Raw genomic sequence first — 13,968 nt, forward strand, 5'->3', positions numbered from 1 at the left:
CTGGTTCCTACCAAATTACTACAGAAAGGAAAAAAGGACATCAAATTCCTGTGTTACCTGTAAACTGAGTCATGTCCACACTCAAATGCTCAATGCATGTTGGTTGAAACTTGAAAACAAACCTGTTTCAAAGAGAACCAGTGTAAACTAGAAGATCACACTGATTGACAATTTCACTGTTACAGCATCCTACAAGATCAATATTGCAAGCAATTCTCCCAGCATTAGACCAAAACATTAAACATTAAACATTAAACGACGCATGAGAACGACCTGGTGAAATTCTTCAGCATTTTTCACTTCAATTGGAGCCTGTTCACAAAATTGCACCCACAGGTACACAATATAGCGACATTTCGCTACCACTGTTCCCCAGACAAAACCAATATTCAACCACCTGAGTACTTAACTCGATCCCTTAAACTTCCGACGACGACAAGTTGTTTAACTTTAATTAGGTATAACCTAAATGAGGTGAAGCAAAAAAAAAAAAGATGACAGGTTCAACTTCCTAAATGATTCTGTTTGATCAGGAAAAAAGAAAAGGTGATTCAGGTCCCCTGCTGCTCATCATCGCTAAGCATCTCCGCAGCAGCGAGTATCATGTCCACCATTTCATATCTCATGCCTTGCAGCCCAGGATCATCCTTCCTATGGAGTTTCAGCATCCTTTTCTCATGCCGCGCCATCCCCTCCTTTGCTCTCTCTATCGCACATGATGAGCAGTACCATTTCCCCTTGGGTATTGAAGTTCGACGGGGTGTTATGCAGTAGAGATGATAAGCTTCATCACAGCCGTCACACAGAATGGTCAGGTCATCATCTCTGTCAGAATGGCAAACTCGGCAAAGGCACGATGGGCAGTACCAGCAGGGCTTGTCCAGCTGCTTGTCACTAGCGATCTGTGTAGCCTTCAGGCAAGAAATGTGGTAGTACTTATATAGACAATGGGTGTGACCACATACCAAGAATCTCTTGTCCTTCTCCTCGGGATTTCCACACATCTTGCATAAGCCCCTGACATCAATATCTGACAATTCCACATCCTCAACAGGCTCTGCACTGGGAATCACAATTGCTCTGGAGTTATCAGCAGGTGCCCTTTCACTGGCAGTTTCCTCACACCTTGGAGGCCTGCAAAACTCAAGGTCCTTGCATGCGACGCAATGTCCGTGCAAACGATTTGGTTCATAATGGACCAAGGCCATGCCAACTTCAGCTGATTCGTTACAGATGGTGCTGCAGGTTTTACAACACCAGCTTCCAGTTGAAGTGGATGGCACAGGAGGTTCAATGCATGAGACGTGGAATGCTAGCATGCATCTCTTGCATGTGAGGATGCTATCAATTTTCGCTACCTTGCCACATTCATTGCAGTTAGTACCGTTTTGTTCATCGCAAACATCCATTGGATCTGGTTGATCCAACTGGTTGAAGCCTTGTGAGGTTGAAAGTACCAATGCATTTGACTTGACCATGTTCATGGGTTCCAAATTGGTCGCCGCAGCTCCCTATATGTTGGTACAATAATATTGAGCAAAAGGCAGGCAAGGCATGACATAAACAGAAAAGGCAAAGAAATAGCCTAGCAACAGAATACTCACCTTCAGATTCTCTTCACTATCATCTGATCCCCTCTCTCTTTCAACCTAACGAATGTAATACAAGATTGTAGTGTCAAGAATAATGTCAGATGAACTATTTACAGAGAATATGAATCCAAAATTCAACGCAATTCTAATTCTAATTGAAACATAAAAAAAAAACTATAGGAGATTTCAAAAGGAAAGAAAAAATATAGAACATGAGAGCTATAAAAGATCTAGCCATAAAGTACTTGCCTGCTTTGTGTAGGACGTTTCTGTGAGGCTTGAAAGATTATTTGCTAGGTCAATGATATCTTGACCAGCCATTTTAAGATCTTCCCATAACTGCAACCATATCAAAACTATTTTATTCACCATTTATCACTACGAAAATGTTTTGAAAATTAATGAAATGACATGCAGCTCTCTTGACTTGTTCAAAAGAAAAAAAAAGGTTTAGAAAATAGATGCCTCGCATGATAAAATGCAAACTCAGTTTTGGTAAAAAAAAAAAAAGCTGATAAACACATGACTGAAATAAAAGGCATCATATATCTGAGATACAAACATAAGTCAGAGATAACTGGAGTGGAGTATATTCTAAAGTAGTGGGGTAACCATTTTCAAATCATGTTTGAATAATAATGGTGCACGGCCATAATCTCCATTTTTCATCCTTGAGTCAATCATGGTAAAATCAAAATACTTAGTCCTTTGCTCATCTTGATGGACAGTTCTGCCAAGCACATTGCACAATAAGGCAAAATTCTCTGACTTTAAAACATCCACAAGAACACTCTGACACTTAGCAATATTCCCATCACTTGACACTTTTCTGTTGGAATCCATTTCCACTTTGTCCCCAACCTGATAGGATAAAGAAAAATATTTTGAAGTCTGACAACAAAATGCAGTATCCTCTAAATAGATTATTAGAGTTGTCGATTTGCAGTGCTTCCATGATTCAAAGAACTACAGAAGAGAATTGCATGAAGAGAATGGGGTTGATACCTAATGTTCCATGCAACAAACATGCAATCAAGGATTCCCACTAGCCAATACATAGTTTGCAGCAAAGAAATACTGTGGGTTACCAACGGCATATTTGGTTATTTTACTAGCCTTACATAGCTTTTCTAGTGGGCAAGGAAAAACCTTGCTGGAGAGGAGAACCAAATTGGCATTCTATGAAAGGAAAACCTTGCTGACCTTGTCTAAAACCAAATCAAGGGAACAAAACAACCACCAACCTTACTATGAAAGAATGGGTAAGGAAGCCAAACATGACATAAATACTAATACAACACTAGAGGGAGAACCACTTCTTGGTGGGTGGTAGAGATGGGGTGGTGTGGGTGCATGGCGGTGCATCTGAATAGGCATCTTCCTAGTAAATTATAATCGCAAAAGAACGAATATTAGAGTATAACAAAAAATACTTACAGTTCCAAATTCAGCAGAACCGTAAAGAAGTACATCACGGATGCAACTCTGAATGCCAGGACCCTCTAGTGCACCTGGCAAATGCATCAGTCCATCTAAAACATATCGCCAGTGACTCCAACAGTCATATCTTTCAGTTTGCTTCTCAGATTTGTTTTTGCTACTATATAATCCATTTTCTTGAAGTCCCTGTACAATTAAATTTTTGATGAAAAAATAGTTTATTCCAAAGTATTGACCATGTACACCAAAGAAAATATTGCAAAAGAGAGGCATCAATGTAACTCCTTTTTATGTGTTTTAGTGACAAGATAAGGCAGTTAAATCAGTATCAGACTGAGTTTACTAGGATATGCAATGTTAATTCTCACATGATTTTGTACAAGCAAAATGTACAGGTAAAACTGATAAAAAAAGTTCAAGTACTAAAAAACTCTGCTACAGCCAAGAAGATGCTATAATTTGAAATTTGTACAAACATTTACATGAATCCTAGTCTAAGTCTGAATACAGGGCAAAGTTCTCCATCAGAAGAATCGAAGCATACAAATTTCTACAAAACAGCATGTAATTCATCAATCTGTTATGTGGTAATTGTCCAGTTCCTAGTTCTGAACTTCTGACAAAATGCATGACAAGAATAACAACAAGGACAGACCTGATAATTGTTGCTGTTCTGTGGAGGATGAGTGGTATTGCATACTGTGTTCAATGTGTTTGATTGTCTTTCAGCTTGATTAAAATCTTCAGAAGAACCTTTTCCCTGCATTACCTCAGCAAAATTCTCTTGATCAAACTGTAAACTCTCAGAAGAGCATGGCATGTTGCAACTGTCAATAACATCAAGATTCAATCTTCCTTCTTTCTGCTTCTCTCTTGATATCATTTTATCCCGAATAGTTTTAGCAACATCTTCTGGAACATTTAGGCATTGAGGACGATTCTGCCACCCAACAAGATGCCACTTCAATCTAGTTATGCCATGATAACCCTCTAAACTGCACCACTTGCACTTCCAATGGCCCTTCTCTTTGTCATGAATAAGCGAATGTTCCCATGCATTGTCCCTCAATCTTGTTGGGTAATTGGAAAGTACCTACAATTTCATACAGCGCACCTCTAAGTATGAAGTTAAATTGCAGCATGAATGTTGAAAGCGCCATGTGTAACATAGCACCGCAAACATAATGCAGTGCTCATTTGATGAAGTAATTATGGTACAAATAATGAATATAAAAGTAGTCAAAGATAGTATTTTATTCAAAGATAGTATTTTATTGAAGAGGCAAACTAATAAATGAAGAGAAACTTGGACATGAAACACATTGAATAAGCTTGTAGATTTGACTTAAAAAAAGGTTTCCTGTCCCAATTTATCAAGGAAGTCAGATGTGACTCTTAAGGAATCCCGTTTCCGAACTGAACAGGAATGGAGGATTTTTATTGATATAGTGTATTTACCACAAGTAGTAAAGACTAAAGTACAGCGGTATGCAAAGTATTTAATGGATGAGCATATGTCCCCAAGGGGAAAGAAGAAAGAAATGGACTGTAATGGATGATTGAATGTTATCAATTGCTACCTTCTAGTTCTGCTATTCAAATAAGAGGATACTGTAGGAGAGTAAATTGCATTCCAAATGGAACATTGCAGACTTTATGTGAGAGCACCGAAAGGCAAGATTTGATTTGCATACGTAAAAACAGAAGATAAGATCAAATGTTTGTTTATACTTTAGTTTGTGACAAAACTAAACGACAAAAGTAGCGCATCACACTACGACACTAGTAAACTATAGTGAAATAGACTATATAAAAATACACATCTGCAAAACTTACTAGTAAGCAGAACAAGGCTAAGCATTAATGGTACTAGATTAATGCATGTGCCAAAACAGGTATTCAAATTAAAAATATATTATATATACATGTAATGAACAATAAATATTTTTCGGTCATTCTTTGCCAATGGAAATTCAAAACTGAATTGTGTTCTTGACTTCGCTAAATGCCACGGGCTGGGTTAAATGCTTAGGAAAGCAGGTGTTGCCTTGTTGGCTTTCAATAAAACCGTATCTCTTCTAGAGATAACTAAGAGCCTAAGACAGAAATCTGATTGCTTATATTCTGATCATATAAAGGAGCTGCCTACTATGAGTTGTAACACCCTATGGCCCAAAATTCACTCATGTCCAGCCTCCATATGGGGGCAGGGGCCGATGGGCCACATGCGTAACACCTCACTGTTAGGCTTTTTTGTTTTCGTGAACACGCAGGAGACCCTGCACATCTTTTCATTAAGAAGAAGAAAAGTAATTACAAGAAAACAAAAACAACAAAAGTTCCAAAAGGCAAAAGCTACCAACAACCAATCTACCAAGACCCTTTGCCCCTACGACACACCACCAGGCACCCTCATTTGTAATTGACTGGACAACCAGGTTCACATTAGGAGAGACACCATTGAAGACATAGTCATTGCGATGTTTCCATATCTCCCAAGCTACAAGGATTACCAAAGAATTAAACTGTTTTCTTAAATCCTTGTCAACCAGCACTCCTGCGTATTCATGAAGAGGAAAAAAAAGCACTATTAGGTTTTCATTGTCACTTCACCCAAATTGGTTAATCGGGAAGCGCTACATCTTGGACCAACATTGATTATATGCTAGCGTAACTCGATGTATACTGGCAGTGTGGTTGGTATTACGGGATGCGATTTGGGAATTACAGTAGATTAAGGATAATGGGCAAACCATGTATGTCTTATTAATATTGTGGTATCAAACAAAATCATATGCAGATGCTACGCACACAACACACTTTGTGGGGTCTCTTGCGTATTCGAGAAAAAACAACTGGGTGGGGCTCCTAAAGTCGTCATATTATTCATTAGTAAAATTGTCACCAATAATACCCAGCTGTCGTTGCCCTTTGTTTCTTAAAGTATAGGACCTGTGATTATGGATTTCCCTTGTTGGTCTAATAAATCTCAGGACAATTTATACACCAAAATTCCAAAGGGTTTTCCATTTGATCTGCAGAGCACCCAACAAATGTGGACATTATCAGTGAAAATTAACTGATATCACTGCAAACCAACAAAATCCAAGGTGTAAACCATCTGGAGTAGAAGTAATTAAAAACACTTGTTTCAAGTTTTACCTTTGAGTTCTTTCACCTGGTTTTCCAGTTTCTATTACCAAACTGTCTCTACTTTGGCTTATCAATCATGCTGCTATGGAACTACTAAATTTTGGACAGACTCATGATCGATTTTAATCAGGATTTCAATTCTTTGTTGTGGCTAGTACTCTTATACATTTTTGTATTTTAGTACACTGGAAATACTGATCATTCTAAAGTTAGGCATATTTATTTATTTATTTTGAGGGAGGGGATCGTATTGTAATATTTCAATAGCAAAATCAATCAGTGAAGGATAGGGCTGAGTGCCCTCTGGTCGAGCAGGCTCATCCTGAATGGTCAGAAACTCTACTCGGCATGGATTCTGTTTGGGCAAAGCCCTTTTAATTATTATAGTGCTTAATTTCCCTAACACACTAAGGCACCTTTATATTACAGGTGTTGAAGGATAAAATTATAATTACTAAATGAATTAGGAACTATATCAATGACACAATAGGAAATAGATACTAAATATTGAATTCTTCAAGGCACTGCTGCCATGCGTGTACGCCTTTGATACTTACACCCATAATGCCAGTCCATAACACATTGATTTTCCTTAACGGAAGTTACCTAAAAATGAAGAGCGTAAATGGAAAAACATGGCACACAGTGTACCTTTCATGGGATTACAACCTCATTGTGTTGATCATATTAGCCTAGGTTGGCCAGATTTGCAAATAGAAATTACAGTTATTTGTGTATGATTGCTGCAACCAAGAATTTTATCTATGGCAGAAAGTTTCATCACAACATAAAGCCACAAACGGAATGCTTACACCTACCATTCTTTTGCATCTGAGACTAACAGATGGCCCTTTGACTCATTTCAAATTCAACCATTGTTACCTTAACGAGTACAGGCATTTCTTGACATAATAAACTGATGACAATGACATGACAGGAAAATAGAAGGACAGAACAGGAAGAATAGGATTAAAAAGGATACCCCACTGCAATCATTATTACTAGATGGTAGAGGAGGATTCTCTGGTACCGGATTGTTGTTCTGCTGTTGCTGACTCGATTGCCCAAGAATATGTGGCCTTGAACGAGCTTGTTGCCCAGCCTTTTTCACATTGAGCCTTCTCTTTAAGTGAATATGATGCCGTGCCTTTGCAAAAACTTCTTTTGGAACACTTGGGCACTTAGGATGTCGAAACACAGCAGCAAGATGAAAATGGAGCCTAGACGTTTTGCCATACCCATCCAAACCACAATATCTACACCTCCAATGCCTTGCAGATTCATCAACGATAACTATATGCTTCCTTATGTTAAACCTAGTTTTTTTAGGGTGTTTCAAGACCTACAAATAAGTGTAGAAGGTCAGAACACAGCATAATTTTTATGCATAACAGAAATATAGCTTACACATGTTACTTAACTGAAAACTAGAAAAAGGTAGTACCTCCCTCCAGAAATATAATAAAGCATATTAGTTTTGTTTGTTAATATAGAGCTTATTTCATATTCCGGTGCAAAATAAGTGCGGTTTTCCCTCTATACATCAAATAAATGTATATGCTTGAATGCATTTGACTTAGCGCTTATAGATAACAATTTATGGGGTAATCTACAGTTATTTTCAATGCCTATTTGGTCTATGAGAAAGACAAAAATATGCCTTGGAATTTTGGACAGAAGTACATGCTGTCATGGTAGAAAAAATGTATTGGAGAATACCCATCTTTTCCTGTAAATATTTTTGTCTATGACTGGCATATTATCTTTTTTGCATTTTTCAATTGTGGAGTATATCTTACAGTATACAACTTATGATGACACTCTAATTTTATTTTCTGCAAAAATCTAGAGAAGTCATAACAATTGCACTCAATATAAAGGTTCCACAAGTATTAGTCATAGCACAGAGCCTGTGAGGAAAAAAAATAATCCATAACTTGATTGTCAATAGCACAAACAGAACTGATACCTTTCTACAGGATTATGTTGTTTTTGTCAGGTTGAAGAAGGAAATTACCTCTTTGTGTTCCGGATTATCAGTTTTATTGTCCATAGTCTGCTGCTTATTATTGTCAAGTACTTGGCACCTTCCATGTTCCAAGGTGCAGTGCTCCTCAGGTTGATCGCTGCTTTTCATCAGCTGTTCACCATGGTTAAGTAGTTGGTTGCTATGTTCTGCACCCTGTTGGTTGCTTCCAGCTGCCACCTTTTCAAACTAAGTAAACCAAAATATGCAAGTAAGTTCCAATGCTAGAAAAACATTTGTCCAAAGAAGTGAGACAGCTATGGTACATTCTGAAGAAAGTGGGTGTGTCTGGTTTTATCCCCTTCTCGGTGTTTAACTTGCATGAAATTTCAAGTGTAGGTCTCCAGAAGTTATTAGAAAATTGGCTAAATGTAATGAGGATCATTTCTCTATGGCCCTGAAGCAAGATAAAGTAATTACAGTTGTATGGGATCCACAAAGATGTCTTGAGAACAATTTTAACTGTTTTGGCTCTATTTATCTTGCCTGTCAAATTCCATATCTTTTATTGCGTCAATAATGAATATTTCCACTCAAATCAGTATTAACATAGGAAATGGTGGGTGCCCTAACAGAATATGAAGCCAGTGGCAACCCTCATTGACTTGAGATGGATGTTTGCATTATGAGTGGATGTTTCAATACTGTGCAAGGTGTGATTATCGGTGAACAACTGATAATCACTGCCTTGGGCTGTGATGAATCTGAAATAAATTTACTGCATCTAAAGTAACATACTCAATAAGGGAGGGAACACCCTAAAGAAAAGGATATGGGATGAATAAGACCATAATACCTCATTAATGGTGCACTCTGATGTTTGTATATGCAAGGAATTTCCTAAAGGTTGTCGATCATCTGTCAATGGTGGAGTACCTTCCACCTGTATTTCTGAGAGATTAACTGCATCCTCGTCAAATTTGACATTGAAAGGAGATTTTGCAGCGCTATTAAAAAGATGGCGTGCTGCCCTTTTCTCTTCAATAAAGTTCAACACTTTTTTTGATATTTCCTTAGGAATATTTGGGCAACTACTATCAGTAAGATGAGCCTTCAATGTAGTTACACCACCACTTCGACATAAAGAACACCACTTGCACTTCCATCGTCTTTTATTTCCATCAAGATCCACTGCATGCTCCCACCCAATATCTCTTATCCCTCGTAACAACATGGTAGCCTGCAAATCAATGTAAACTTTGAATTTGAATCCATACAATATAATTGGTAGTTTATTACTGCTCAGAATAAACCAAAAAAATGTAGGATATAAATATTTAGTGAACAATTACAGTACTAGGGCACAAGTTACGTGTGAAAGGTTTATAGTTAGCAGTTAATGACATGTGATTTTGCTAGTCTTTAAGGATAATAAGTTAAGAATTCACAAAGTCAAGAGATATGAACTCATACTTTAGTGACTATGTTGTTTTCACACATGATGGCCTTGCAGTCTCTATGAAATTATTTTTCTAAGTTCACTTTTCAGGGATCAAATATCTTTGCTATGACAGCTGCATAAGTACTAGATTTTGCTGAATTAACTACTCCGTCCGTTTCACAATGTAAGACTTTCTAGCATTATCCACACTCATATAGATGTTAATGAATCTAGATGCACATATGAATATAGATTCATTAGTATCTATATGAATGTGGGCGATGCTAGAAAGTCTCACATTGTGAAACGGAGGAAGTACATAAGTTAGTAGGTACTGAAGCATATACATAATACATTTCAAGTCCACAGGTGTATGATTGCTTACACTAATCAAACAGATGGCAACTAAAATACTCCAGATGATGTTTTTTGTAGAGATCACACTGAGTAGAAAATGAAATAGAGAAAAAAAAGTACCACTTTGTATACCTTGGGATAAGTAAGATCCTGATTATCATGGTTCGTTTGGTTAGTAACTTCTTCAAGAACAGTGTCTACTCCAGTCAGCACCTCTGAATCAACGGGTAAAGGATCTTTGCCAGACTTGATATCATCAGAGGTGCTCTTAGCCGTCACACAGTTATCACGATTTTGTGCAGCTCGCTTCTTTCGCCTTTCTCTTTTCTTCCGCAAATGCTCCCTTATTTTTTCAGAGACGTCAGCTGGAACTTTTGGGCACATTTTGACATCCAGATCACCAGCAAGATGCCGCTTAAGTCTAGAGACACCACCACCATATCTAGTCAGGTGACAATACATGCACTTCCAGTGTTGTCTGTTCTCGTCGATCATTATGCCATGCTTCCATCCAATGTCCCTACTTTTCCAAAATGTTTCAGTCACCTGCAAAATCAAAAAAATTAAAGAGTGGTATGGTAGTCATGATATTAACTTATTCTGCACTATAAACACAAATTTCAGTGGATATGCCAAGCCATAATAACTTAATGTCCTGAAATAGAATGTATAGCACAAGGGAAACAGCAATTGGTAAAGAAACAAGTTACGGAAATTTTACAGTTGACAAAGTAAAGGTATACTTCCAACAAAGTTTTGTTTCAGAAAATGTTCTACCCAACATTATTTTGCTGGAAACCTAATTGGCAAAATACCACTCAAGATTCTAACATGACAAAATCAATTTACCACTCATATTTCAACATTAACATAGTATTCGCAAGTTGTAACATTATTATGCTCAAATTTCTATGTGAGTTTACGACATTCTGTAACTAAAAAGTTAAAAATTGCATGCCGTTATATCACGTGAGACTTTTGCCTCTTGACTCAGAACCTCTTTTCCATTTGTGATGCTAATGAAGAGAGTGCAATTGAAACTAGATAGAGTTACCCCATAAACGTTGATACGAGGAATTTCAACATGTCTACGAAGTCATTTAAAAACAAATAGAACTCAACAGAGCAGAAAACTAGGAAGCAATATAGTTATTCAAAAAATGCAGATTGAAAACTAAGAAATACCAAATATCTTACTGGAATAAGATATTGAGTATTTTCAGGTTTCCTTCCTTTGAATATTGCTACTTGTTAGAAGAAAAGCATTATCCATAAGAGATGAAACTTTGGGAGCAGCTAGATCTAGAGGGAAGCTGTGAGCACTATATTTGCACATTACCTCAAAACCAAGATTAGCAGGGTTGTCAACCAAAAAAAAAAGTGAGAAAATCCATGAACGCTCTACTGTGCCCTTTTCACATGGTACACAAAACCCATGCGAAGAAGACCAAAGCAAGAACAATTGCGAGTAGGGAAAATATCAAATATAGTGCACTAGAACTCCAAGTTATGAACCTGAATCCATTAGTATGGAACATTGTCTTTTGTAAGTAAAAACTCCCAGTATCTGAAAGAATGAAGTGGTGCTTCGAGTCTCTATGACAAAAACTAAAACACTCAACAGAAGAGAAGATTGGAAAGCAATATAGTTCTTCAATAAAAAAAGGGTGATTCACAAAATCAAATAAGTGAATTGTCTAAAAAATACTTAAGTCTTACAGGAGTTGACAGTTGTGGGATTCACAAATGCATTGTAGAAGATGAAACCCATAGAACTTATGGATGAGAAAAAAACATATACAGTTTGGTAAACAGGACCAAGTAACCCAAAACATAAGCATTCCATGTTTGCACCACAGTATGCCTTTTCTTAACGAAAGATAGAGGATGTGCCCTCCAAAATATTCTGTCCTGTTTATAATTTAATAAATATCAAAAGTGAACATAAATTCCCAGAGGAGAATTATGTACATTCCTTTCTAGAATGAACTGACATGAATGACTATAAAAATGCTAATGGCAGAACATTATCTATATTTATTCACTTGTTTCATCACATAATTTGAACACAACATACCGACAACTAAGTAATGAATTATTGCTCTACGCACTCATAATAAATCTTTGCCATTTCTTCCAGACTGCAAAATAAAAGCATTACTACTACAATTTTTTTTTTGTCATGCAAGTACAAGATCCTAATTTCCTAGCCACATATCGCCAGGTGCAGAATTAAGCTATTCCAAGCATCTAACAATCCCATGCTATCATTCCATTCTATTATACTACAAAAAAGAAACAGAGATTTTAGCAAGTCCACAAGCTACAAAACACTAACATCTAGCACATCACACCAATGAAACAGTTTTAGATTAACTTTTTCAACGCAATTCTCAGACTAATAACTTTTCAATGCAACAAACAGGCACTTTCAGAGTTCTTCCCCCAAGGATTATACCTGCCGTGCCAGAACATCTGCAGCCTTGGCCTCTGCCTCTGCCTCTGCCTCTGCCTCTGGCTGTGGCTGTGGCTGTGGCTGTGGCTGTGGCTGTTGCTGTGGTTCCGGCTCTGACTGCGGCTGCGGCTGCGGTTGCTGTTGCGGCTCCGGCCGTGGCTGCCGGCGCCTCTTGTAGGTTCGGAAAGCTTCCTGGGGAGAGGAATCCCTGAAATGCACCTTCCCATTCCCTTTATCCTTGTCAACACCATCCATCTTCCACAGCCAGGGTTTCGGCCAAGAAACCTGCAGAACAAAACAACCAAAAAAAAAATCCTCAGAACAAAACATCCCAAGCAAAAGCAAGAACCGTGGAAAAATACTCCAATTCTCCACCCAAGAATCCTAACCGGATAGATTCGAACCTCTTCCCCCTCGACAAAAACTAAAATCAATCACCAAGGAAGCTCAAAATTTTGGGGAGGGAGAAAAACGCGGTCAAAACAGCAAGAAAACAGCGGAAAGAAGACGCAGCTTTCTCGAGTCCTACCGAAGATTGATTGCCCCGGAGGCCGATTCGGGGAGTAATGGCGGATGGAGTCGGAATTCTAGCACAAGTAGACGGCGCGAGGTGGGGGGAGGCGAAACGAAAACCTGCAGGAGAAGGGGAGGAGAGGAGAGGCTGTATGGGATACAGAAGAGAGGAGAGGAAGGGAGTAGTCTGACAAAAATCCGGCACTTCTTTGGTGTGAGAGTTTACTTGTTCTCTCTCTCTCTCTACTGCTGCTTCTCTCTTGCCTTTCTCCTGCTTTGCTTTTGAGCCCAAAAAAACCAAAAGAGCCCTCTTTTATTAACCCTTCACCTCTCTACCAAAAAAAAAGCTCCCTCTTTTCAGCTGCAAGTTATTGTTTCTACTCCTAAGATGTTCTTATCTCTCTCATGGAAAGTTTCTTTTTTTTTTCTTTTTTGGTTTCATTCACAAGTTTTATCTTGAAATTTTTCGATTGTAGTTTAGGAAGGAGCAGAAGGAAGGGAAAAAATGTTCTTTTTTTTTCTGGAAGTAACTGAAAGGTTTTGAATGCTGCAGACACTGGTGCCAGGTGGTGATGCATCCAGTGGTATTAAGGATTTGTTCTCTAGCAAAGGATTTCTGCCTATTTGGTCATGGCCCCTTCCACAGCATCGATTTGCAGGAAGAAATGAATGAGTTGAATGATGCAGCATTTTTGTCTTGCCATATATCAGGCTATCAGTAGTGATGTAATCACTACTTCTGACTTCTGGAGGATACATAGGTGAGAGAGAAAGATTAGGAATCCATACCATTCTTTCTTTCTTTCTGTTTTCCCTTGTGTTGGATTCGGGATTCAGGAATGGTAACTTCTGAGCTCTGAAAGGCTGCTAAATTTGGTTCAGAGAACCACTGCATTATCTAATCACAAGAGGGTAGGAGTACTTAATTCCTGTGCTAATTGCATTCTCTTATTGTTATGGAGAAGATTCCCACTGCTATTGTGTTGGAATTAATGAATGGGTCTTAGCCCACTCGAAGATTAATTCTTTGGAAAATCACAAAAGCCCACCT

General features: G+C 38.1%; 1 protein-coding gene across 1 annotated transcript; it reads right to left on the reverse strand.

The window, feature by feature from the left end:
- Nucleotides 1–274: 274 nt before the first annotated feature.
- Nucleotides 275–13,117, reverse strand: LOC4326181 (uncharacterized). Its single transcript, XM_015766049.3, has 12 exons — nt 12,934–13,117; nt 12,408–12,689; nt 10,082–10,495; nt 9,008–9,391; nt 8,203–8,400; nt 7,168–7,527; nt 3,688–4,125; nt 3,030–3,218; nt 2,205–2,453; nt 1,842–1,931; nt 1,605–1,649; nt 275–1,511 (listed from the first exon to the last, which is right to left on the reverse strand). Exons 2-12 carry the CDS (start codon nt 12,657–12,659, stop codon nt 552–554), a joined length of 3,579 nt encoding a protein of 1,192 aa, XP_015621535.1. The 5' UTR covers nt 12,660–12,689; nt 12,934–13,117; the 3' UTR covers nt 275–551.
- Nucleotides 13,118–13,968: the final 851 nt, after the last annotated feature.

Source organism: Oryza sativa, chromosome 1, assembly GCF_034140825.1.
Source record: "Oryza sativa Japonica Group chromosome 1, ASM3414082v1".
In the NCBI taxonomy this organism is placed as follows: domain Eukaryota; kingdom Viridiplantae; phylum Streptophyta; class Magnoliopsida; order Poales; family Poaceae; genus Oryza; species Oryza sativa.